General features: G+C 41.4%; 1 protein-coding gene across 1 annotated transcript; it reads right to left on the reverse strand.

The window, feature by feature from the left end:
• Nucleotides 1–17,532: 17,532 nt before the first annotated feature.
• On the reverse strand, nucleotides 17,533–25,691 carry LOC113407448 (prostaglandin G/H synthase 2). Its single transcript, XM_026655990.2, has 10 exons — nucleotides 25,563–25,691; nucleotides 24,163–24,279; nucleotides 23,871–24,014; nucleotides 22,950–23,093; nucleotides 22,248–22,429; nucleotides 21,342–21,425; nucleotides 20,817–21,063; nucleotides 18,972–19,258; nucleotides 18,120–18,267; nucleotides 17,533–17,942 (listed from the first exon to the last, which is right to left on the reverse strand). Exons 1-10 carry the CDS (start codon nucleotides 25,612–25,614, stop codon nucleotides 17,533–17,535), a joined length of 1,815 nt encoding a protein of 604 aa, XP_026511775.1. The 5' UTR covers nucleotides 25,615–25,691.
• Nucleotides 25,692–27,891: the final 2,200 nt, after the last annotated feature.

Genomic DNA, 27,891 nt, shown 5'->3' on the forward strand with positions numbered 1-27,891 from the left:
TTAAGGAGCTAAGGCAAGCCTACCACAAAGTCAGAGACGCAAACGGAAGGTCCGGGGCAGAGCCGCAAACATGCCGCTACTACGCGGAGCTGCATGCCATTCTAGGGCGTGCAGCCACCACTAGCCCAAGCGTGTTCTATGAGTCCCTCTCTGCAAACGGGGAAGCGGGTTCGGCGGACGAGGAAGATGAGGATGGAGAGAACATAGATAGCTCACAGCAGCAAGGAAGCGGAGAAACCAGTTACCCCAACAGCCAGGATATGTTTGTCACCCTGGACCTGGAAACAGTAACCCCCGAACTGACCCAAGACCCTGAGGGCACACAGGGGACCTCTGGTGAGTGTACCTTTGCAAAAATTACACATGGTTTAAAAACAAGCGTGTTTAATGATTAATGATTAATTTGCCCTGGCAATCGCGGCCAGTACAGCTACTGGAAAAGTCTGTTAACGTGTATGGGGATGGAGCGGAAATCCTCCAGGGACATCTCCAGAAAGCTCTCCTTCATGTACTCCCAAAGCCTTTGCAAAAGGTTTCTGGGGAGGGCTGCCTTATCCCGTCCGCCATGGTAGGACACTTTACCACGCCAGGCCAGTAGCACGTAGTCTGGAATCATTGCATAACAAAGCATGGCAGCGTATGGTCCCGGTGTTTGCTGGCATGCAGACAACATCCATTCCTTATCTCTCTTTGTTATCCTCAGGAGAGTGATATCATTCACGGTCACCTGGTTAAAATGGGGCAATTTTATTAAGGGGACATTCAGAGGTGCCCCTTCCTGGTCTGCTGAACAGAAATATTCCCCTCTGTTAACCACGCGGTGGGGGGGAGGGGTGAAGTGACCATCCCAGAGAATTGGGTGTGAGGGGGAGGGGAGTTAGTTGGGTTTGTGCTGCATGTTAAACCTGAAATCGCAGCCCCTCCTTTTACATTGCAAACCCATTTTAAATGGCACGGGTGCTTGGTATGGGAAATGAGGGCAGAACTGTTTGAAACCATCCCCACATGTTAAGAAGGTTAAAAAAGCCCAAAGACTATATGTCTTACCATGGCTGCCTGCAAGCTGAAATCTGTGTCCTGGCACTGCGTGAGTGATCTCTCACACCAAACCAGGAGACTCTCAATATAAGAGGAAAAATGCGACCTTGTAACGAAAGCACATGTGCTGTGTGATGTTGTGAACAGCAAAATCTAACGTGAAAGAGTCTACCCATTGTTCTCTAAAATGTATCTTTTTTAACAACCTCTCCCTTCTCCACCAGCTGCAAATCTTACTCCTTCGCAGAGGCTAGTGAATATTCGAAGAAGGAAGCGAAGGACGCGTGACGAAATGTTTACTGAACTTCAGACTGCCTCCCACGCTGACAGAGCACAGCTGAATGCGTGGAGGCAGTCAATGACTGATTTTAAAAAAGCCCAATATGAGCGAGAGGAGAGGTGGCGTGCTGAAGAGGAGAAGTTGCGTGCTGAAACGCGGGCTGAAGAGGAGAGGTGGCGTCAACTTGTAATCAGAAAGCAAGAGTCGATGCTCCGGCTGCTGGAGCATCAAAGTGATATGCTCCTGCGTATGGTTGAGCTGCAGGAAAGGCAGCAGGAGCAGAGAACGCCGCTACAGCCCCTCTGTAACCAGCAGCCCTCCTCCCCAAGTCCCATTGCCTCCTCACCCAGACGCCCAAGAACACGGTGGGGGGGCCTTCGGCCACCCACTCACTCCACCCTAGATGATTTCCATAGCAATAAGTTTTAAAGTTTTAAATTGGAGTGTGTCCTTTTCCTTCCCTCCTCCCCCACCCATCCCGGGCTACCTTTCCAATTATCCCCCTAGTTGTGTGCTGAATTAATAAAGAATGCATGAATGTGAAGCAACAATGACTTTATTGCCTCTGCAAGTGGTGCTCGAAGGGGGGAGGGTAGTAGGGGAGGGTGGGGTGGTTGGTTTGCAGGGAAGTAGAGTTAACAGGGTGGTGGGGGAGGGGCAGAGGGTTCATCAAGGAGCAACAAACAGAAGGTTCACTCCGTAGCCTGGCCAGTCACAAAACTGGTTTTCAACGCTTCTCTGATGCGCACCGCGCCCTGCTGTGCTCCTCTAACCGCCCTGGTGTCTGGCTGCGCGTAATCAGCGGCCAGGCGATTTGCCTCAACCTCCCACCCCGCCATAAATGTCTCCCCCTTACTTTCACATATATTGTGGAGCGCACAGCAAGCAGCAATAACAATGGGGAGATTCTTTTCGCTAAGGTCTGAGCGAGTCAGTAAGCTGCGCCAGCGCGCTTTTAAACGGCCAAATGCACATTCCACCACCATTCGGCACTTGCTCAGCCTGTAGTTGAACAGGTCCTGACTACTGTCCAGGCTGCCTGTGTACGGCTTCATGAGCCATGGCATTAAGGGGTAGGCTGGGTCCCCAAGGATCACGATAGGCATTTCAACATCCCCAATGGTTATTTTCTGGTCCGGGAAGAAAGTCCCTTCCTCCAGCTTTCGAAACAGAAGAGACTGCCTGAAGACGCGAGCATCATGTACCCTTCCCGGCCAGCCCACGTTGATGTCGGTGAAACGTCCCTTGTGATCCACCAGGGCTTGCAGCAGCATTGAAAAGTACCCCTTGCGGTTTATGTAGTCGGCGGCTTGGTGCGCCGGTGCCAAGATAGGGATATGGGTTCCGTCTATGGCCCCACCACAGTTTGGGAATCCCATTGCAGCAAAGCCATCCACTATGGTCTGCACGTTTCCCAGAGTCACTACCCTTGATATCACCAGGTCTCTCATTGCCCTGGCAACTTGGATCACAGCAGCCCCCACAGTAGATTTGCCCACTCCAAATTGATTCCCGACTGACCGGTAGCTGTCTGGCGTTGCAAGCTTCCACAGGGCTATCGCCACTCGCTTCTCCACTGTGAGGGCTGCTCTCATCCTGGTATTCTGGCGCTTCAGGGCAGGGGAAAGCAAGTCACAAAGTTCCATGAAAGTGCCCTTACGCATGCGAAAGTTTCGCAGCCACTGGGCATCGTCCCAGACCTGCAACACGATGCGGTCCCACCACTCTGTGCTTGTTTCCCGGGCCCAGAATCGGCGGTCCACGGCATGAACCTGCCCCAGTAACACCAAGATTTCCACATTGCTGGGGCCTGTGCCTTGTGAGAGGTCCATGTCAATTTCCTCATCACTATCGTCGCCGCGCTGCAATCGCCTCCTCCTCAGCTGGTCCTGGTTTGGCTTTGGCATGTCCAGGAGGCTCTGCATGTTTTCCAGGACAATGCGCGTGGTGTTCATAGTGCTCAGAATTGCCGCGGTGATCTGAGCGGGCTCCATGATCCCAGTGCTGGCTATGGCGTCTGGTCTGAAAAAAGGCGCAAAAGTAGTATCTGACGGACCAGGGGAAGAAGGGAGGGAGGGAGAGAGGGAGGGAGGGGCGAGTGACACCGCGTACAGGTACAGGGAATTAAAATCAAGAAAGGTGGCTTTGCATCAGGGAGAAACACAAACAACTGTCACACAGAATGCCCCCCCCCCAAAGATTGAACTCAAAAGCCTGGGTTTAGCAGGAGGGAGGGGGGAAGCAAATGAATGGAGAATAAATCTATTTTTTACATCTTAAGACGACGGTGCAGCATGACTGATAGCCCTTGGCATTTTCTGGGTGCTTGGCAGCAAATACTGGGCGCTTGGCAGTTAGCCTTCAGGTCTATTGCACCATCTGATACCCACTGCAGTACGACAATGATGGATACCAATCGTAATATGCTATCTACTGCCCAAAAGGCAAGGGGTTGCTGCTGTGTAGCAATCTAGCCCCACGTCTGCCAGCCCCATGTCTGCCAGCACCCAGATCGCCATCGGCCTCTTCTGGGTGCTTAGCAGACAATACTGGGCACTTGGCAGAAAATAGCATACTACGACTGATAACCATCATTGTCTGCCCGGGTGCCCATGATTGACAGCCGCTGCAGTACGACGACGACGGATACCAGTCGTAATAAACCATCTTCTACCAAAAGGCAAGGGGCTGGTGCAATGCAGCACCACGGCTGCCAGCCCCACAGCTGCCTGCACCCAGATCGCCAATGAAGGCTACCAGTCATGCTGCACCGTCTACCGCCAAAAGGCAGTAAGCTGCTGCTGCTGTTTAGCAATGCAGTCCCACGTTTGCCGGCACCCGGAAGAGATATGGTGACGGTGAGCTGAGCTGAGCGGGCTCAATGCTTGGCGTGGTATGTTGTCTGCACAGGTAACCCAGGTAAAAAGGCGCGAATCTATTGTCTGCCGTTGCTGTGACGGCGGGGGAGGGGCCTGACGCAATGTACCCAGAACCCCTCGCGGCACTGCTTTGCATCATCCGGGCATTGCGATCTCAACCCATAATTCCAATGGGCGCCGGAGGCTCCGGGAACTGTGGGATAGGTACCATAGTGCAATGCGCCGGAAGTCGACGCTAGCCTCGGTACTGTGGACGCGGTCCGCCGACTTCATGCACTTAGAGCATTTTAGGTGGGGACACACACAATCGGCTGCATACAACCGGTTTCTATAAAACCGGCTTCTATAAATCCGACCTAATTCTGTAGTGTAGACATAGCCTTAGCCAGCAGAAACTGACTACATCATTAAAAGTGAGGTCAGGCAGGGAAAACAGTGTCTGGTCCATGAGCAGCTCATGGAGAATCTGCTGTGTCAGATCCATGCCTTATCCGCTCCAGGCATAGTGAAGGAGTGGAGAGAGATGGAGACAAATAGGTGGAGGAGAAAATACAGATTAAAATAAAAATGTGTATAAAGTTTATGATAAGATAAATACTTGGGGTCTCTCTGGTCATCCACAGTTTTACTGAAGTTACTAAACCAAACGCTTCATGCAATAGGCCATTAAGGTCAGGTACACACACAAGCCTGTTTGTGATATATATTTTGGTGGAAAACAGCTGTTCTTGTGTGAAAGTTATTCGCAGCCAGTGGCTAATTGCAACAAAACTCACTACCATATTTGGCTCTTCTATTGGGAATTTTGGGCAGAGTTTATGGGCTGTAAGGACACGAAAGAAGACCTATCTTCTCATCCACACTGATGGCATGATATGACCCAATCCTTGTACAAAGGCCAGAGATCAACATGGCTTAATATACTTTGTCTGAGGACACTGATTACAAACTCCTACTCCCTCTGGGCTTCTCAATGTTCTTGCTTAGGTGAGGTTAGAAGGTTGTTTTGTTCTGGAGATATTGTAATTGTTATGGCGTGTCCCCACAGCTGTTTAGCATTCTTTTACTTAAATTTTTTTTTAGTATAATTTAACAGCTTTTGTTTTCTGTCTGTTTTGTCTCCTGAAGGTTTTTGGGATAACCCCTTTCTGCATTTGACAGGTTAGAGTGACAGTGTCAGCCTACAGTATATTCCCAAGGAATTCACTAGAAGCAAAAGTCTTTTTCTCCCTTTGCCTTCCAGTAACAATATCTTCTCTTGAGGGAGTGTTAGTCTGTTTTACAGCAGCAATGAGGGAGGTTCATTGTCCCGCGATTGAAGGGTAGGGCACTGCCGCTTCATGCCTGCAGGTGGGGAATATTGGAGGGGAGTGATATCATTTGAAACACACTTTAATAAGTTTTAGAATAATCACTTTTGTTAGACTGTAGTGCCAAAATCCACATCTCACATGTTACAACCAACTGCATTTGGAAACGTGTACAAGTTTAATCAGCAAACAAGGTACAAACAGTGAATATGCTGAGAATGTTGTTCTCCTAGAGGGGGTTTAGAAGGGGAGGGATGTGGAATGAGTTTATTAAATGAAGGAAGCATTGAATCTGTTGTTAGGAAGGAATTTAGAAAGTAAACAAAGTATCCGGGGTGGGGTAGCTCAGTGGTTTGAGCATTGGCCTGCTAAACCCAGGGTTGTGAGTTCAATCCTTGAGGGGGCCATTTAGGGAACTGGGGTAAAAATCTGTCTGGGGATTGGTCCTGCTTTGTGCAGGGGGTTGGACTAGATGACCTCCTGAGGTCCCTTCCAATCCTGATATTCTATTCTATCTTCCCCTCCCACCCAAGCATTCAGCAGTTTTGAGCAATCAAGTTAAAATTGGCTTTGAGATTACAACACTGGGCATTGATAATGGGCTATTGGCATCCATGGGAACTGATAATGAAGGACTAAGTTTGTATGGCTTGCCTAAATGACCTCAAAACCCTCAACAACTACTAGAAAGGCTTAAATGCCAAGTAGGGGGAGAGTTAGTTTAGGGTTTGCACAAAGATACATAATTAGGAGCAATGAGATAAAGAAAAGAGAAATTTAGGGTGAACAGTAAGTCACAGGTCTAATGGTGAGATCTGTTAGGCCGCAGAAGAGTCTCCTAACAGAAATGGTGGAAGTCCCAGACCTTCTGTCATTCTGTCCATTTGAGTTATAAGCACTATGAATACATGAGAGAACAATCCTGCATTGACAAGAGGATGGACAAAATGACATAATATGTTTTTTCCTTTCCTTGATTCTACAGTTTCTTGTAAGCAACTTAGTAGTAAGGTAATCAAACGCTAACAGAGGATATTGTGGGTGTTAAAAAAAGAAAAGAAAAGAGGTCATGGTGTGTAACACATGTAGGCGTTGTTAATGCATAGTTGCACAAATGGTTTACTTTCCGTTGTTTTTGAAGTTCAAGTTTTCTGAAAGCAAACTCAGATTGCTCTACTTCTTCTGAAAACATATTAAAACCAAAATCTGTGCTTTCAGGATATATTGTACGTTAAAAGATAACTATTATACCACCAGTCTTGGTAATGAAGACATAAATTCAGGCTAGGCGCCATAAGAACATAAGAATAGCCAGACTGGGTCAGACCAATGCACCATCTAGCCTCATATCCTGTCTTTTGACAGTGGCTGGTGCCAGATGCTCCAAAGGAAATGAACAAAACAGAGCAATTATGGAGCGATCCATCCCCTATCATCCAGTCTCTCCTTTTGGTAGTCAGATACTTATAGACACCCAAAGCATGGGGTTGCTTCCCTGCCCATGTTGGCTAACATCCATTGATGGACCTATTCTCCATGAACTTAATTCTTTTTTGAACCCAGTTATACTGTTGTCCTAGGATATATTATATGATTTGTGGTATTTTTCCTCTAGGGAAGAAAAATGTATAGCCCAAATTTTCAAACATGGGTGCTTAAAGTTGAGTAAGTACTTCTAAATCCATATTTAAGCCCTGAAATAAGTGGCCTTATTTTCAAAGATATTGAGTGATTTAGAATTCCCTTTGACTTCTATGGGAACTACAGATTCCTTCCACCTACTCCAGTCCTGAGGAATCCCCCTGCACCAGAGCCTGCTGATCTTACTTGGTTTTGCCCTTCAGCCCTGATCCAGTAAAGCATTTAAGCATGCGTATAACTTTAAGCACATGGATTGCCCTAGTAAATACTGTGAAAGATGTTACAGAGGCTGTTTGGGGATTATTGAGAATTTCAGGGAATTTTGAGACTGTTGGACCCAAATAACACTTATTTTGTTTAAAAGTTTGCCTAGATGCAAGTTTGCCATGAACTTTGAGGGGAGCAAAACAAACTACTTTCCTTAAAACAGATAGAATCCTCTAGGCTCTCTTAAAAAAAAAAGTGATATTATGCTTGTAAGTGTTTTGGATGGGTGCAATTAATAGAAGTGAATATTCTGGTTCTTTTATAAATCAGGTAGTCAGCAAATTGCAATTAAATTGGAGAGTAATGTACATTTGGATGTGAAATTCATAGCAGATAGGGACAGAAGATTATTTTAAATATCTACACATCTGGGTTGAGATTTTCAAAGCAGTCTAGGGGATTTACATACGTTTCCATTAGTTTCACAGTGGCAGATATGCATTTAAATCCTCTAGACTGCTTTGAACATCTCAATCATGATTTATATAGGACAAACTTATGTTTCCAAGTGAATTAATACTTGGGTTAATAGTTGTAAGTAAAATCTGATCAGATGGTCTAAAGTTACACTGTCTTATGGAAGAGCTAGCATTTCAGAGCTGAACAAGCTCTACATAATTTTGTCTAATTATTACCTTTGATAGGCACATAGCAACTCTCATTTTGTTTGTTAAACAGAATTAATGGATGTTGTCCAGGTAACAGAAGTACAGTTGTGATTACATGCTAGAACTGGAAGCTTACTGAGTTGTGTAAATTCTCATCATGGGGATTTTGAAGACCAAACACCCAAAGAAGCCTATTTTGGAATTAATACCAGCACTTTTGACCATTTTTGATGTTGCATTACTATTCACTGAAACTTCTGTAGCCCTAAGGCCACATAGATAATTTGATGCCTTTGCAATCCTATAGTGTTTTTTTTTTTTCTTACATCAAAGTGTATTCCATCTCAAAACTTCAATCACCCATCATTTGAAGTCAGGGGAGCCACCAGCATACCTTTTAGATGTATTCTTATCAGCAATTAGGCTTCATAGTTTTACCCTGAGGCAAAAAGGTAAGGCTTGCAGACAGCTTCTAGGTGAGTACTTCTGAAAATGTTTTCCTTGGGTGGATCTTCACACTACATTGGGAAATAAGATGACTGATATATAATGAAAATCCAATCCCTCCTGGTGTTGCTTCCTACAGTGGTTAGTGTGGTGTATCTTTCCTCTATTTTTTAGCTTCATTGTCCCAATTTGTCCTAGGTAGCTGCTATGAAAGGGTGCTCCCCCAGGTAGAGCAAAAGGGTGCATGCTCAGAGAAAAGGCTGCCACAAATACAATAATGATGCAGAAAATGAATGGGTGTTAAAATTGTCAGCAGGGCAGGTCTGAACAAGGAGGCAGCACACACCTATATTCACAATGGTATAAGAGTAAAATAACGAGATACGCCTCGTTACCAGTGGAAAAAATATACTTAAACAACAGAACAGGAAAATGAATGAATGTTAGCCAAAGTGCTAACGGAAGACTTTTTCCTTTCCAGTTTAAATGCATTTTTTGTATTGATCTTTTCCCTCTTCCTCCCTCTTCCCCTCCCAGCTTATAGTCCATTTATGCTTGCAAGGAAATATGAGCTAATAACTTGCTGCTATGTACAATAAAGATGTCAGGCACCCACTTCTAGGATGCTCCTGGTTATGCTACTGCCTGTATTCTACCATTGTGTCACAGGGAACAGGTACTGAATAACAGCAAAAGAATGTTACAGTAAGGCTAGTTAATTGGAAAATGTTACATTTTGTGGAAAATGTTGTCAAAAACAACATTTTTTTGTTTCTTTGAAATTTTCAGTGGAAATTTTTGAATTTTGTCCAACCTTTCCCACGGAAGCAAAACCAACCAACCAACTGACAACACCAACAACAAAAAACCCAAACATTCTGGCCCAAAAACAAAACTGACATGTTTTGGGTTTTTGGTTTCATGGGGGAAAAAAATGAAAAATGTCAAGGAAAGGAGATGCTTTCTGCAAAAAAATTAATTTAGTCAAAATCCCAATATATTCTTTCTCTCTCAAAATAAATAAATAAATAAATAAAATTGGTTGATAGCAAAATTTGACCATCCCTAATTATGATACAGCGTTGAAAGGTGTACCGTTACAGCAGTGTGATTTTATGAGGTCGGTAGAGTTTCAATTGTGTAACAGAGAGCTGAGTTTGGTCTTATATACTTTAACTGACATAAAGACACGTACAGTAGAAGAGGACTGAAACATTAACAGAGTATATTTGACTTCTCAAATTTTAGCTTCACAAAAGCTTTGGATAAATAAAGCAAGCTTCACTTCTATGTAGCACTGCCCTTAATATGAACTAGGCAGTCAGCTCTCGTGGAATAGGGTAGTTCCATTGACTTCCATGGAGCTATGTCAGTTTACACCAGCTGAGGTTCTGACTCAGGACTTTTGAAGGGGAAGAGAAGAGAGGTTTGGTTGTTTATGTTTAAAATACTTCTGTTCATAGCAGGAAAAGAAATATCGCCTTCAGAGAAGCAGTAGGTACCTGGCACCATGAAAGGATGCTAAGAAGCAATATAGTCAAAAGAAGTGGAACACTGAACCAGTGTTCTAAAGGAAGCAGTGCGCATAAGTATCTCTGCTGATGTTTAGACAGAAAATGTTTTGTGGAAGGTTATATTATCCATTGTTTGAAATTCCCTCGGCTATGGAGAGAAATAGTTTGATTATATGGATGATTGTCTAGCCCCCTTGTTTAAATATCATTTCATGCTAAATGGCGTTTGACAGCTGTGTTTTAGTCTTGACGGAGCCCAATGGAAATATAAGCCTGAGATTTGTTATTTCATAATTAGGCCGCCAGACAGATCATATGAAACATGACTGTATACAGTATACCGCTAATCCACAATTTATTGTAAGATGCACAAAGTTCAAGTAGGGTGATTGGGGATTCAGAATTACAGTAGTATCACAATTATCTAAACTACCTGGCTGATACCACGTGTGTGTATGAAAGGGAGTCTACAGAACTGGAACACAGACCATTAATGTGCTACAGAAAGGAGGCTTAGTTAGGGGAGGAGGTTGGATAATTGGAGATCTAATCAATTTAGTTTTAAAGAAATAGAAAAAAATATATTAATTTCACTTCACTGAAAGCCCTGCCACATTCCTATAAAATGCTGTCATCTCCTTTCCCATTCTGTCCAACTATCTCCTCTTCTGTTCTATTCGCTAGCACATATGATTTTGAAATAGACAGCATATATTATTTTTATAACAGTTAACCTATATTAAAGACTATTAATGTGTCCAGGAAACTCCATGTTGGCTGCAGGTTTGAGAAAACTCACAAAGCAAAAGTCTCAAAGTCGGTTGCCTTCCTACTCTTACCATCTTTCCCCAGTCTTTTGGATTCATTGATTTGTTTTCTGTCTAGTCAATCTCTTTTCTGTGCTGGATTAAGTTGATCTGATATGTTCATATAACTTATTAGCAGGTGGGATCATCATGGCTCAGTCCTGGGTTTTTTACTTTGCTTTTTTGTACATTGATAAGGTCTTTCAGGTTTTATTATTTCTGTGTTGATGGTGTTCAGCTTTTTCATTTCCTAGTTTACCTTTTGATAGTCCTTCTGTTACTCAAAGCTGGGCAGATAGCATGTGTTGGATGCACCAGAACTTCCCCATGTTGAATGAACATGGCTGTAAACAAAGGTTGAGATTTTCATATCAATCAAGCAAATTTAGACACATCTTCCAGCCTGTGTGTCTAAATTCCCTAGATTGATTTGAAAATCTCAAATCTTTTTGTCTTTTATTGATTTTTTTTTACACTATCTCCTCCCCTCTTTTTCTTGAGATCCAGCTAATTTCTCACACCTGAATTGCAGATGAGGAACCTGGGAGTCCTTTTTGATTGTGACATATCTTTAACTGTCCATAGCAATAGGGTGACCATATTTCCCAAAGGGAAAATGGGACATGCTGGGGGCTCCCCTGAGCCCCCCTCCCTGCGAGAGGCTGGCCAAAGCAGCTCACCTGAGCCCCCCTCCCTGTGTGGGGCTGGCCTGAGCCGCTCGCCCAAGCCCCCTCCTTTCACAGAAGCTGGTGTCCCTGCTCACCTGAGCTCTGCTTGCCCCCCACGTGAGGCTGGGGCTGGCATTGCTGCTCACTCAAGCCCCGCCTGCTCCCTGCCCAAGCTCTGCCTCCTCCCTTGTGCAGAGCTGGCATTGCCGCTCGCCCACCTGCACATTCCTCTGCACCTCACTTTTTTGAAAAAGGTGGATATTTATCCTGTTTGCTCTTTGCAACTGATCGAGTTGGCAAGAGCAAACAGGTCAAAGGCCCACTTTTGCCAAAGGAGTTGGGATGTTCCGCGACAGGGCTTAAAAAAGGGACTGTCCCAGCCAAAACTGGAGGTAAGGTCACCCTACATATCAATCTAATCTTGCAGAGTCCATCTTTTTAAGCACAGGAAGTAGCTGGCGTTCACTAACCATTTCCATTTGTATAACACACACGTAATATCAAGGAAGAACAAAAAGATGTAACTTAACTACTTGAACAGCAAGCTCCTGCATCAAAATCTTGGGATGCTTCCAACTAAATCTCTGGATCTATGAGATGAGAGTTAAGCCCCTTTCCCAGGGCAACTTTCTTTATATTGACCATTCACTACTGAAACAATGCCTCGTGAGGGTTCATCCTCTAATAGACATAGTTAGCAATATCCTTTTCTGGTATCTGGCCCTTAAAATTTGGAAAAGACAAGCAGCTAGCTACACCCCTAAAATATCTGGCTGCCGCTTACTGCTCTCACTTCCTCAGGAAGAAGAAAAAGGGAAAAACATAGAAAGAGCTAAGAATATTTACCAGTCAGAAAGGAAGTGGCACAACTGCAGAATAAACCCTTAAAGATCTGCACCTACTTAAGTATTATGCTGTAAAATCAGGGTTTATGCCACATCCCACCGCACCTAGGGTGAAACAGTTACCTTGCTGACTGCAAATATTCCATAGTGCAGGTCACACCGAGGAACATTCTTGCCCTTTGTGTCATCCCAGACTTGCCTGTGCTCAAAGGCAAGGCGGATCCCTTCTGCTATTGAGCTACCGTAGATATGCCTCATTCAAACAATCCACCCTGCTTGTCCCTACACTAATTAGGGCGATAGGGACCCTCTTCTTCTCTATGACTGCCCTGTGAAGCAGTGGGAAGCAGCCAGAATCACCACCTGCACATGACCTTATCCTGCTAACACCCCTCTTCCACCCACAATAAGTCACCTGACTGGGGTCATAAGCCTTTCAGCAAAAGCATAGGTCTCTCTTCTGTACCCCATGAGCAGTGCAGTGCTCTTGGTTGCTTTCCCCTTCCTCTCTCTCTCTGCTTGGCATCAAAGGCAAATGCAGTAAGGTTGGGTCTAGGTGCTCCTCCCTCCTCTCCAGCCACATTCTAGAAGCTGGATGACTGTTCTGTGGCTATATGGAGAGAGGCAGTAGGCAATCTCTATCCTTCCCCTGCTGTCCCCTCACACGCAGACCAAAAGGAAGGGCAGTTGAAATCCATGCCATTCTCCTTTAGAGGTACCCATAAAAGGCAGTGCCAGGCTTTATGCATGGCAAGCCCAGCACTCTGAGGCTGAGAGTGTGCTGCATCTCCATCTCTCCCTGAGGGGAGCCCCTTGCAGTGCTTTATGGGAGAATGCACTACAATCACATAGTGTATTTACTGCCCCTATGGATCTGTTAAGGATACAGCTCACATGGTTCCTGGCAGCAGGGTCCTATGATATTGCACAGGAAAGCAGTGATGGCAGAGCCTTCCATTCAGGGAATGGCTGTGACAGGTGGTGGGGCCAATCTACTTTAGAGATGTTGTGGTCTGATATTAATGGTTGACCTTGCTGCTTCAACAAGATTAGTTGGCCAAGTGCAATATGAAGTCCATGTTTTACCTACTTCTTGATACCCCCTCTCTCACTCCCACAAAAAGGATTGTTTCACAGTTGATGGAACTTGCTAGGTTGACAGAGGAATGCCCATGGGCAGCTCTTACTTGTGAAGCTGTTAGCATGTCCTTGGAGTAGGAGAGAGCAAGGTAAATGGGCTTTGATGTCCTTGGGACATTGTTCTTCAATTTTCATGGGACCAATCTCCCAGGAATCTAGATGAGGGTGAGGCATATCTGGAATCTTTCCTTTGGTGGACAAAATGAACATCGGGTGTCTTCTTCAGGCATTTCACGTTCTGGAGTTCTTCTCCATGTTTGGTTGCAGAATGAGATGTGAACAGGAAGTTAGTACTATGGACTGTTGAAATTGTCTGTAATGTGCAGGGGATATTGTGATCTCAGAGTTATGGGAACCATGGGGGTTTGTGTTCTGAATCACATTCAGCAAAATGTGAGTTTTCAAACACAATGGAAGTAAATAACACTATTGCAGAGTTTGTGTCTCACTTTCTAGCGGCCACATTTCAGCAACTAGCTCCAGAGAGAGAGGATGAACCAGCCAAGATGGAATACCACCTCTGGTGTCTTGTTGCCTGACATGGTGGATCATATGGTCTCCTAATTATTGCTTGTTCCAAGGGTCAGCCTATGGTTGGGAGACCAGCTGTGACGACCTCTTGTTTAAACTATTCTTTGTTCATTATATTGATGGTTAATTATATTTGATAAAATTGCCCCCCATCCTGATTTGCTTTCCCTTTTGTTCATGGCCAGACCCTTTACTTTCTTTCTACTATGCCCCCCAAATCTTCTCTTAAAGAAAGCTGGAGTCACAATGTAGAACTGATAAATGAAATTGTTTTTAATTGTTCACTTTATTAATGTAACTTCATAGGTAAAGTTTTATGAATGAAACAACATTCATTCATAAACTGGGTTACCCCAATAATTGGCTAATTGACAGTTAAGATGCTTGTTAAGATCCATAGCTGTTCAGCCAGTTGCTCTTGTAAATTTCACTGTCAATCCAATTCCTGCTTAAATCATTAAAACTTGCACTGTTTCAGTATTGTAACTTCTGTTCACCATTCATTACACTTGACTACATTGTAACTTCTGTTCACTGCCATCCACTACACTTGTCTATAGTGTAACTTCTGTTCACTCTTTGCCATCCACTACACTTGTCTATATTGTAACTTCTGTTCACTGTTTGCCATATTGTAATTCAAACCCCATTTTAAAATGCTTACTCCATTTTGTAAGGGCTTGCTGCAACCTTCATTTTTGCAAACCCTGCTGTAATCTTATTAGTTTAGTTTAGATGTGTGAATGAGGTATGTATGGATGATGGAATCAACCTCCAGCCCCAGCCTGTTCTGATGAAATAGAGTTCAAACACCAACGGCTGAAGATGCAGACAAGAGCCCTAACAAAGTAAGAAGAGTCCACCCCAAAAAGAGAAGAACAAAGGTACAATAGAAGGAAGATCAAAGCCAGGTCCCAGGCTGAAAGTCACATCTGCAATTGGTGGGTGATCAATCACCAAACCCAGAGGCAGGGTGACACAGCAAGACCTATAGACTCTGGATTCAAACTAAAGCCTACAAAAAGGATGGGTGAGATGGAAAACTTTGGAGGAGGGTAACATTCTGCTGCCAACATGGAAGGGCATCGGTGCATGCCCAACAGAGACCCAGCTTGTCCTTGTGCCAGGCTTTCCTGGCCAGTTAGCTGCCACAAGCTACGAACCCAAGCTGCAAACTCAAGCCACAGACTCAAGCTATGTTCAGGACTGGTAACTATGCAGCAGCTGCAGAACATCTGATGGATGTGTGTGTGTGTGTATAAAGATTAAGATCTTAGTTATTGGTCATAAATCAAATTGTTATCATCATAAATGTGGCATCTTTGTCTTGTCCCCTGAAAAGATCCTGTGTAGTTTTGTCTGTATAACACCATGTGTTTTGCTGCCTTCCCGTCCTTGTATTCAACCCCGCCCCCCCATGTATTGGCTGGTAAGTTTTCATTTACATTTTTGTCCCCCACCTCCTCCAAAAAAATAAAATAAATCAGGAGCACTTTTCTGACACAAATTTTGCTAATTTTTAACACATCTTTGCATTAGGACTTGCCAAAAGCTACAAATTTTCTAGATCTTGATTTACCCTAATCTTGCATTATTAGTAAACATAATGCATTTTCTAAGATGAACTCTTGCATGGGAGGGGAGAAATAAAATTATATGGTGTTCTTATGATATTATAAATCAGCTAAAACGTTCTGTTGCAATCAAGTATGAAATACCAGTACTCATAGTTAATATCTGCACATTTTTTATTTTAACAGTTGTATTTTAAACATGTCCTTTTTGTAAAAAAAATAAAGGTGGAAAAATCATTCAAACATATTTATTATAAAACATTACATATAAATAATCTCATGCTGTCATAGCCATATATGGTAATCATCCCAACCCTATCAGTTGGGATTATATATTATTAATTAATAACTTATTAGAGTGCTGACATTGTGCTTCCATTGTACAAAATAGAGGAAGACCGGCTTTCTTTCCCATGTAGCTTATGATCTACATTCAAACTGGCTGTATCTGGAACTCTCATTTTGAAACTAACTCAGTTCAGAGTTGTAATAGAGTGGGCAACAAGATGGTGCAGATTTTAAAACAAATATTTTTTTCCCTAGAGTGGATTAATGTTGAAAGTTTTTGGGTAAGTCCATTTATGAACATTTACAGTTCTGAATTCAAGAAACTTCAGCATCTTTTAATGTGCATTGTGCTTTCTCCACTTTGTGCATTGCATAGAAAAAAAATATCCCCAAACATATCTGTAAAAAGCCTTCCAACTGCATACACTTTGGTGTACAATAGACTGTGTGTTCCTCTTTCAGTTATCAGTATTGAAAGTTACAAATTAACATCTCTTAAAATGAGCAGCCTAATTAAAATAATCAAAGTGTAAAAACAAGTAACTAGACATTTAGGGAAAGTCACAGTCAAATTGTAACAGGGCCATATTCATGCTAACATTTTCCTATCCTATATTAAGGATGCAGTATATACAGTGCTGGGAGGACTGTATCTTTCAGATGTGATATAAAACGGAAGCCTTGTCCACAAGTGGTCAGTAAAGCTCCCTGGCCATTTTTTTCTCCCAAAATTGTTTTCTGACCAATTCCAGCCTGAATAATTGCATTCTTTCTACCTAAATCCCCCCAGCAGTTTTAATAGAAAATGCCATTCTACACCCCCTCCTAAAAATAATGAAATGATCCCTGCATGTAAAAATCTAAAGTGCTATTATAAAATCATTTTGTGTAATTTCTTGATATGATTTCTTGCAATATACAACACAGCTATCAAAATATAAATGCCCTGTTATCCCAGCCTGGCAAATAACTACTTCTAGCTAAATAGCAGCAAATCTTTCCCTCCACCCTACTATGTTGTGCAAACTCCAAAACCTAATTGGGATTTAAACACAGGTTATATATTTTTATAAAGTAAATTTTAATTTTAAAAAGAGTATTAATGGAACGTTCAAGCATAGGTTTCAATGTCCAAAGTCAGAAAATAAAAGTTAAGGCTCCTCATTAAATGTTAATATAAAATATGTGCATGATAGTGAGGTAGTGTTTGTGAGAAACATAACTTTTTCATTTGCTGACTTTATACAAACATTTAAAGTTGCATAATTTGTTTTACATTCATTTACTATTATGGTACTGTAATTAGTAATTATTGCAGTTTTCATTAATCCAATCTTCTTGTTTTTTTGATAGCTCATTTTCAAATTAAAATATATGTTGACAAAATAACTTATTCCTGTAGCATTATGTTGCCTATCAAGTGACAAAACAAAACATTTACCGTCAAGTTTTATAGCAAAACACCAACAACAACAACAACAAAAAAGGATCATTTCCCATTCACTTTGGAATACTTCTTTCTGTTGCAGAATTTGTAATTACGGATCCAGTGATGCAAACTTTAAAAACAGGGGTCTGCCTTGATCAGTCGAACCCTTGTCTGAGTAAGACATAGTCTGGATTTCATTTTTTAAATATAAAGATATAAATATAAATAATTTATATAATTACTTAAATAAATAAATAAATCAATGTACTACAATTCAGCGGATCTCTCTTTCATTAGTAATGTGGGGTTGATATCCTCCATTGAGGAGCTTGAGGAACTGACGTTAATGGTGGCCGTTTCTGTGGCTTCAGAGTTTAGGACATGGAAGGCAGTGATGGGACAGCCCTTCACGTTATTGCAGATGAGCTTTTGTAGGGAGGCAGTATTGATTATTTCAAAGCCCACTTTTCCGCCAAAGGTGCTTGGTTTCCAGTACTCTGGAGAACAGATAGCATTTCCCATCAGCCCTTTCAAAGAGAATGGTGCTCCAAGTTCCACCATGGTCTCACCAAAGATGGCACCAGGACGAGGCCTTTCTACTAGAAGGCCAGGGTACAGCTCCATAGCATCAATGTCTCCATAAAGCTCTTCTAATTCAGCTGCCATTTCTTTTTCTCCTGTAATAATTATTAATAAATAAGAGTAGTAAATGGAAAATCCCACCTTTTAGCACTCTTCTTTAATCCTACTTCCCACCACAACCCCAGTTTATATAATCCTGGAAACAAACAGTGACCCATCTACTGTATTAACCATTTGTAAGAAAAGGCCCCATTAGAAAGAATAGCTCTTACCTGTAAGTTCCTCAAATGACTTAAAAGGTTTCATTAGGAAGCGTTTTCGGTACTCATTCAAGGACTGGTATCTCATCTGTCTGCTTTGATCAATTGAAGCCTTAGCTACTTTCTGTACTGCAAAAGGAACGTTCTTACCCCCAGCAACCTATTGCAAAAGAAGATACAAAGAATAATAAGAACTCTAGGCAAATTCCTCACAACTTTTATAGTGTGTATAAACTTTGGGTGGAATCCTGCTTGCCTTCCTCAGGCAACATTTCCATTGAGTAAGGAAGTGTCCCTTGAATGGCTTTTAGCCCTACAATTTCCATTAACACTGGGAGAGTACCATGGCCCAATTGATAATATACAGCTATTGTACTGCACTTCTCTGAGAGTGCAACCTGCTACAGTAGATACACTTGTTTAGGCCCAGAATTGCTAGGATTTTAACTTTACAACTGAAATTCACTATAAAATGAGTGCTATTTTCGAGTAAATAATATTTTTTGCAAGATTATATCAAGCTTTGGAAGAGTTTTTCCTTTTCCTTTTTTAAATTAAAAGGCCATTTTTGACCTGACCCTGAAGCCTTCCTACAAATAAAACTCCCATTGAAATCAGGGAGAGTTCTGTCAGTATTAAGAGTGAAGAATCTGGGCTCGTGGACAATAACATTTAAAGTGCATTTGCTTTGGTAACTCCAGTACTAGGAAGAATTAGATTTTACTATTTGAACTAGGAGGTATCTTTCTTTTTCACAGAAGAAATTCCAAGTAAACTTTTGCCCAAGTCTCTGGCTTATGTTAATTGGCACAAAAAAATTCTAGACACTGTCCAAAAGCTAAAAATTTTAGTGAGAATATTTACCCTGCCGGCAATTTGCTTGGAGAAGGATTTCACCATGTGGGAAAGGCCATGTTCCACCATGATAGAGTTGTTGTAGAGAAATTGCTGGAAAGTGTACTCCTGGTCATGGATCTGAAAACTATCAGGCAGAAGTGGGTGCCAGTGGTACAGAGTGTTGAATTCGGCTGCAATTCTATTCTGATATTGAAATTGCTGGTTAAACAGCAACTCGGGATCAAACTTCAGCTTGAAGTAGTAGCCACTCAACTGCTGTACGTAGTCTTCAACAACAATCTTGATGGTCTCTCCTGTTAGTTCAATGAAACAGGGAAAATGTGTATCAGTTTTGTTTGCTTGAACAATTCTGAATGTTCAGCCAACTGTGTAAGAAAGGATGTAAATGGTGGTAAAATGGCCAAGGATTGTTCTAAAATAAATATATTTTGGAGGGAGATTCAGAAGATGTCAAAGATTTCTTAATGCTTTGTAAACTCTTACAAACTCTTATAGAAGTGAATAGGGATGAAAATGATAGCCGTTCTAAAATGTAATAAACATTTAGAATTTAGTAGCGAAGTGTGTCCTTTCTAAAATTTCCTTTAACAATTCTATAGCAAGGACATAATTTGCTATTACATTCTATAGGATTTTTCTGTAGGGAAAACATTGCCAATTTTATCCAGAAAAAGATATAAATATCTCAACATAATTCTGAGTTGCTGTTTCTGTCAAATACAACTATCTCCTTTTAGTATACTGTTGCATTCTTCATTTGTGCATAAACATTAACATGAAAATAAATGTCACTGGCTAGAGACTAATATATAACAACCATCATTTTGGGTTAGCTTTCCAGTAACTTCCTAAATTCTAAACCGAATAAAATCTTTTCTCTTAACCTGTAACAAAGAGCAGCGATTGCACTGAAGATTAGACACTTTAGCAGCATCTGAAGGTCATCCGGCTGCACATGCCTGACATTTGAGAATTAGGCCATGTCTACACTTACAAGCTTATAGCGTCACAACTGTGCCGCTGTAAGAGCGCTTGTGTAGCCGCCTTATGCCAACGGGAGACAGCTTTCCTGTCTACATAATAAAACCAGCTCAACAAGTGGCGGTATCTATGTCAGTGGGAGACATAGCGCTGTGCACACAAGCGCTTATGCCGGCAAAACTTATTTTGCTCAGGAGGGTTTTTTTTTCACATCCCTGAGCAACAGAAGTTTTGCTGACATAAGTGCTAGTGTAGACATGGCCTTAAACTCACCTTCCTGCTTCCTCACTATGCACCTCACAGTTCTATTTCCCTTAGTAAAAGAAACAGAATGCAACTTGATTTAGGAATTCTCCACAGTATGATATTCAAGATACTGGTTACAATGGACTGTTTTCTCATGAACTGTCAAATGCTGAACATAGGTCATGAAAACTTTAAAAAAAATTCATTGTGATTTGATTTAACAAACTAAGTAAAATTTGTTCTATTATTAAACCTGTTGAAGCTGCCTAGGGGAGGAAAAACCTCCCAGATCATTGTAACATGTTGATAACTTTTTAATGTACTGTATAATTAATAGCTGTTTAAAAAAAAACAAAAAAAAAACAAGGCCTCCATTTTCAAAAGTGGACTAGTGATTGTGTCCCTCTGTTTTTGGGTGCCTAGCTTGAGACATCTTAAAGAGACCTATTTTCAGAAAGTTCTGATCTCCCAAGCCTCTGAAAATACCTTTAAGGTATTTTAAGCTGGCCCCCCAAAATAAGGAGGCACACAAAATCACTTTTGAGAATACAGCCCCCTGAAGCTGTGCTCTATATCGGTGTAAAATAGTTTAATATGGAAAGTCTGATTTTCATGTTTACTCACCTATCAATATGAGCCTGGTAGTCTGGAACAGCTGCTCATCATTCCATTCTGGATGCACCTGCTTAAGGATGTCACAGACCCGATTGTGCTCCCTGAGCCATATTGTGGCATACATCATTAAACCTGGGACCAAACCAAACACCTCATTGCCTACAGAAAATTGCAGGTGCTTAGGAACATGAGGTGGGTAGATCATTTCTGCCTGAGTGTCCTTCACAGTGGGAGGGTACATTTCTCCATCAATCATCTGCAGTTAAAAAAAAGGAGAGAGATACTAAGAATCACTGACGATATATAGACGTTCTCCAGTATTTTATTTTTCCCATTCTAAAAATACAGACTGTGGACCAAATTCTGCCCTTGTATTTATGTGTGCAGCTCCTACTGAAGTAGATGGGACCTGCTAACACCATGTCTGAATTTGGCCCTCTGTGTTTTAACAAGACTTCATACTATTAACAAATGTTAATTATAAAATTCCATTGTTCTCCTATTAGACAATAGGAATTTTAAAGTGAAACACACCTGATACTTCAGCTTTCCATCCTTAAGTAGCCTCAACTTAAGTTGTCTATCCAAAGTCTCTCCATAGACGTGGTTCAAGTCAACCTATAAAATAAAAGTATTTGAAACATGAAGTCAAACTACATTTCTGGTTATTTTAGGATGAATCCAACTCCTGTTTAAGTCAATGGGAGTTGGATTGGGGCTTAAATATTTGCATATTAAGTATACTATGAGGATTGGCACCCTATACCTTACATAAAGATTTAAAAACAAAGTCAGCTTTTTTGTTAGAACTGGATTAAACAATGCATAACAATGAGTTTTTAAATTCTCAGTCAGTTCAAAAAGACTGCTTCAAACATGTGTCTAAAAGAATGGACAGCCTGGAAACTATATAATATAATATTGTAAGATTCCTGTGGACTTTTAAACTGGAATTGGTTTTAAAGAAATAATAGATACTCATGTGAAATAGTTGCTTTTCAACAGCAAAGTCTCTTTTAAAAGTGTAGAACATGACAATTATTTTACAGTACTGTATATGCCTTTTTCATGCATGATGGAAACAGTCCAACAGAAAAACTTTTGGGGTCTCAGTAGATATGGATGGCTTTGTGTGACAACAATAACACCACATTTGAAAAATTAAGACTGTGCAAATAAGGAGAATTAAATCATTTGGTATTTTTGATAGAATTATTTAGGCTCCTATAGTCTGGACCGGAAAAGCCTCCATCTTGTTGAACAACAGTTTTGCCAGCCTTAGGACTGCAGTGTCAGGCTCTCAGTAATACAAAGAATGCTGCGTAGTATGTGCATCACAATGTTTATGTAGCTCCTAACACTCTGAAGGATGTTGTTCTTGCCACAAAGGCTGATAAACTTTGCTGCTCTTTTCAGTGAGTCACAACTTTATGATCTTACCCCATGGCCGAGAGCTTTGGTGAAGGCTGGCCCTTTGTGGTGATCTGTCTTAAAGAACTGGTGGGTGAAATGTTGAGCAAAGAACGTGAACATCATATTTGTGCCTTGAGGATCAGGAATAAATTTTTCCCTCAGCAGAAATTTCTCCACAACTACTGCAGAATCTGGGAGCTCCTTCTTACCTGTAATTTAAAATCAGATCAGTTTATTTTCCCTTACATTTGGAGGAAATAAGACTTATTTTATTATTCAATCCAGCTATGTCATTTTCTCCTTAGAACAAGTATCTATCATATATGAAACCTATGAGCTAGATCCACAGTGGAGCTACTTGATTTATACCTGCTGACAACTTAGCTATAACTTTTACAAACCTTACTCACTTGATTTAAAACAAGTTAGTACAAGTTGATTGCTAAAAATCTTCATTTCTGCTATATTGAATCTGCAGCTCAGCCTTTTCAATTTCTTTCTTTTATTTCTAGCATTTAGCTCAATAACTACAGTTGGAGTCTGTAAATCATTACTTAGTTTTTAGCTCTTTGTACAGTATATCCAATATACTATTTTACAATATATTGTTGCAGATTTCAGAGTGTAGCTCTGTAAAAAATAGTCTCTTAAATGTTTTCCAAGAGGGCAAAATAAATTGACTCTCCCACACTCCACAATCAAATATTGGAAATCTCTTTTATTCCTTACCTTTAACACCCATGGGTGTTGGGCAGTCCAGTGCCACTGGTGGGAGGGCTCTAGTATAGAAGGAAAGGTTGGAATAGGCTTCCCAGTTTTTGTAACCATACTGGCTGTTGTACGTTGGTGGACTGTCAATCAAATGTGACCTTGCTAAAATTAAAAAAAAAAAAAAAAAAAATGTATTTTTAATGTTGGCCTTAAAACAGTACATTTAATTTAATTAAGCTACAAGGTCAAATCCTTTCCACCTTACTCTTGTAAATAGTCCCATTGATTTCAATAGGATTACTCAAATTAGTGAGGTGATAGTATTTTGGTTATTTTACAGTAGAAATGGGGCCAGGCTTATCAAGTTTGCATCCAGATATAAACTTTGCCAAAATTTGCTGGTGTGGGATATAGCGTTTTGTTTCACCCTATTACAGTGATAAGAGGCAAGCTATGATGTTTCAATTTGAGTCTGAACCTCTGTCCAATTTGAAGTATGGTGAGATCCAGGCTTTTTGCTTGGAGCCATCCTTATTTAAGAGCAAATTTACAGCGTGGTACTTTCTAGTATTACAACTTTATTTAATGGAAAACGTCAGCGTATAATATAATGTTTGAATCACTACATTCAATTATAGAGATGAACAAATTATATGCTTTATAGCTGTCATAATTTTTGTTTTACAAAAATAACAGAATAATTTTGATCAATGGTGAACCCCATAAAAAAATTCCCTCTCATCTGTTCTCCCACTCCTTGTGGTTGCCCCCTGATTATGAGGTGAAATGTATGCCATGCTTCTGCTTTCTACATCTCCTGTTCCATATATCTAAAGTATGTATATATGTATATAAAATCACTAAGCAACACAATATTTCCTTAAACTCTTGTGGCCAATGTCTACAACTGAAGGGTAATAGCACAAGGAGGATACTTACATGTCAATACATATCTCATGATGGAATCACGGAAGAAGGGAATGCTGTTTATTACATTCCAGACGCCTTTGAAGTGAGTGAGGATGTAGTGGACAGTGTTCGGAGTAGGTTTCAATGTCAGTTTCAGCCAGGTCAAGAATTCCGCTGTGAGCATTGAGGGGAAAGATTAAGAATATTGTAAATTACTTATGAGGACTAAATAATATGCAAATCTGAAAGTAAAATACTGGAATATTTTGCAGCTTTCAAGATTCATTATTGTTAGCTATAAAAACATAACTTTCAGACTTACGTGTAGTACAGTTTTCCCCATAAAATCCTGTCCTTGTACAGTCACATTCATATCGGTCAAAACCTGTCGTCATACACACTCCTCTGTTCTGGCATGGGTTTGAGCAGCAAGGATTAGCTGCAATGAAAATTAGAGTAATGTTAATAAAATAGTATTCGGAATGCATAAATCGATGTTTTCATCTCCTTCAGCAAAGTTTTAAGAGCTATGTAAGCAATTTCCTGAGGAATATGGCAGAAAATAAACAAACTGTAGGTAGGTCCAATTCAGACTAAACCCTGCACCGATATACTTAAAAGCTATTAATATAAGAAGAAAAAATATTGACGGTTGTTTATGGGTGATTCATTTTCAGTTAGTATTGTATGTAGGAGGCATTGCTAGAGAATTGACGACCCCCCTCAGAATGTTCAGATTATCTCTCAATATCCCATTTAAAACTTGTAGTATAACTACAAGTTTTGAAGGTGACAAGAGAGAATGGGGAAAATGAAAAGTCATAATTTCTCTAGGCCTAATTCTGTTCTCAGAATTCAATGAAAGTTGGGTTCATTAATAAGTGGGCATAACTAGGTACTGTGTTAGCTATTTATAATTCCTTTAGCTCCAAATCCTAGATTTACCTATTTCCTAGCCCTAAACCAGATTCAGTGTTTTGTGTGTCACTTCCCAATCTCTCGACTCCCCAGAGCATTGGAGAAATTTGGATGCTGACTGAAAATTTGCAGCTGGTGCCCATCTCTACTAAGAATCTCAGGAGCAACTTTTACATGGTAAATCAGAGAGGTTGGGATGTGACGTCAACATGATATTTTTAATAATATAATACTAACAACAACAACGTAAGAATGGCATACTAGGTCAGACCAATGGTCCTTCTACCCTGTGGTATCCTGTCTTCTGACAGTGGCCAATGCTAGGTGTTTCTGAGGGAATGAACAGAACAGGCAATCATTGAGTGATCCATCCCCTGTCATCCATTCCCAGTTTCTAGCAGCCAGAGGCTAGGGACAACCCAGAGTATGGGGTTGTATCCCTGACCATCTTGGCAGCTCCTGGATTACAACTCATGAGTTCTGCACTGGCTCCTATGTCAACTGTGTCACTATAGCACATTCTTAAACCCGAGGCTCCGTTTCTTAAAAGCGTGGGGTGTCATCAGTGCTATTCCAAAGGCAGTGACACTCATTAGAAAATTATTTCTGAATCTCGCTCTCCCTGTAGCCCCCTCAAGGCTGTGCTAGCAAAACTGCCTCCATCCAAGTCTCAGAACAAAGAGAACACAAAACGCACCATGGCAGCCTCAACTTTGGGAAAAGGACATCGCAAAGCGCTGCAAACAAATGCAAGCGAAGGCAGCTCAGCCGCGGCTCTGGGACAGAGAAGGTTTGAGTACTAACCTGCTTGGCTGAAAGCCAGGAGACCGAAGATTAAAGTGCAAGGCACAATCATATCCCAGTGGTTCTTCACGGGAGGAAACTTGCTGCTGCGTAGCCCTGTCAAGTTCTGTACAGCCAGCGACTTCTGCTTTCTTGCTGCTTTCCCTGTGTGTTGTAGATTGCGTCCACGATTAACTGCATCCTACTTATGGACCAATGAGTGAGTGACGTAACAAGTGCATCCGGAAATAGCCCTCATATCCAATAAGTCATCTGAATGAAATGGGAATTTCCTTGAGCGTGTGAAGAGGAGGGAAAGGTGCCCCCTCCCCAACTTCCTCCCCAGCTCATGGGATCGGGGGAATCCCCAACCTCTTCGCACCCGAGACTGTTTCCCATGCGCCCCCCAAACACGTGGGATGGGTGTTTCTCTCTTACACACACTGTTCTCAGCTGATCTCTAGATTTAGCAAAAATCTGGAACACCAGGTTTGAGCTCCTTTGCACCTTGGAAGCTCCATCTCCCAGACTCTTCTGTCAGGAATCGGCCGTGCCGCTGCCCTGCTCTCCTGCCGGCTCCCCAAGCCGCTGGCTGCTGGCGTGAAGGAGCTGCAAGGGAGTGGGGAGTCCGCTCTTCCCAGGCGCGGTTCGTTCGTGCGTGGCTCCCAGCACAAATGTAGCAGCCAAAGAGGGACGGAGAGACTCGATAGCACACTTGCTTTGTTTTCTCTCCTGTAATCACGAGGCTCTCCCAGCGCTTCAGCCACGGCAGCTTTCTTCCAGATTTCTCCTCTACAAACAAAACATGAGCGACCGGGATTGAAATTTGGCCTCAATATCTCTCCCCCCTCCCCGGAAAAAGAATCGCCTCCCTCCCCAGCACCTTAAGAGAAGCCAAAATAATATCTACTTTTACATTTTGTAATTGCTTTGGGAAGTCTCCCTACAATGAGCTCAACTCAACTCAAAATAGACCGCAATATTTTCTACATCAGTGGCTCTCAACCTTTCCAGACTACTGTACCCCTTTCAGGAGTTTGATTTGTCTTGCCTACCCCCACTTTCAGCTCACTTTAAAACTCCTTGCTTACAAAATCAGACATAAAAAGAGAAAAGTATTACTGAAATATTGTGTACTTTCTTATTTTACCATATAATTATAAATTAGAGATGGAAAACAAAATTGTATTGTTTGCCTTTTTAGGTTCCCATCTTTACCTGGAGAGCTGTCCTCCCAGGTTACTGCTGAAAAAAGACTCACCAGATATATTTTTTAGGTGGAGTATTCCTTTTATTTTCCCCAACCACTGAAGAGTCAGCCAGGTCAGATACTGGGGTTGGTATCATTTGAGCTTATACACATCACAGCTCTGTCCTTTAATCACTCACTTCAAAATTGGGTTTCATGTGAAAGTTCGAGAGTCTCCCTATTGCCAACTGTCCCCTGTATTTGTTGTAGGCATTGGTTCAAATCCTACTGTCCTTAAGCCTGTGAATAAGGCAAGCAAAGTTTGGCCCAAGGTGTCTATTTAAAAATATACATGAAATGGACAAATGGTTCCTTGGCATAAATTGAATCTGCTTTTCTGACTGCAAACTATATTTTCCCAAAAGACTTTTTCAGAATGAGCACTCCTGTCAAACATTTACATTCAGATAGTATCCAAACGCTCCAGTCAGGGCTGGGTTCTGTTGTGCTGGTCAATACAGACAGACAGAGGCAATTCCTTCCAGGAAAAAAATATTACCTTAAAACAAAACAAAACAACAACAACAAAAATAACACAACCCAGATAGAGTTGGGACCAGGGATGATGACAATTATCAGATCCTCCTCCCACACCTCCCCAAAATCTGTTAGCCAAGTTAGTCTTGATTGTCCTTATAAAGTGTTCTTTATTAAGATTTTAATCAAATTATTATACTATATCACTATTATTCATTGTTTAAAACAATTCATTTAAAAATTAGGAGAAGGATTTCATTTACGTGTTTTAAGTGGGTCCAGTGGTCTTTATGATTTTTTTAAATGAAAAAAAAATTAGGTGAAAATTCAGACAAGATCTCATTTTACTTCTGCATAGGCATTGTCTGTTAGGATAAAAACAACAAGGAGTCCGGTGGCACTGTAAAGACTAACAGATTTATTTGAGCATAAGCTTTCGTGGGTAAAAAACCCACCTTGATCCATGCATCTGAAGAAGTGGGTTTTTTACCTGCGAAAGCTTATGCCCAAATAAATCTGTTAGTCTTTAAGGTGCCACTGGACTCCTCATTGTTTTTATGGATACAGACTAACACGGCTACCTCTCTGATATCTTTTAGGATAGCAGTTCAATCACATGTTTCA

Source organism: Terrapene carolina, unplaced genomic scaffold (genome assembly GCF_002925995.2).
Source record: "Terrapene carolina triunguis isolate 2854851 unplaced genomic scaffold, T_m_triunguis-2.0 Scaffold211, whole genome shotgun sequence".
Lineage (NCBI taxonomy): Eukaryota > Metazoa > Chordata > Testudines > Emydidae > Terrapene > Terrapene triunguis.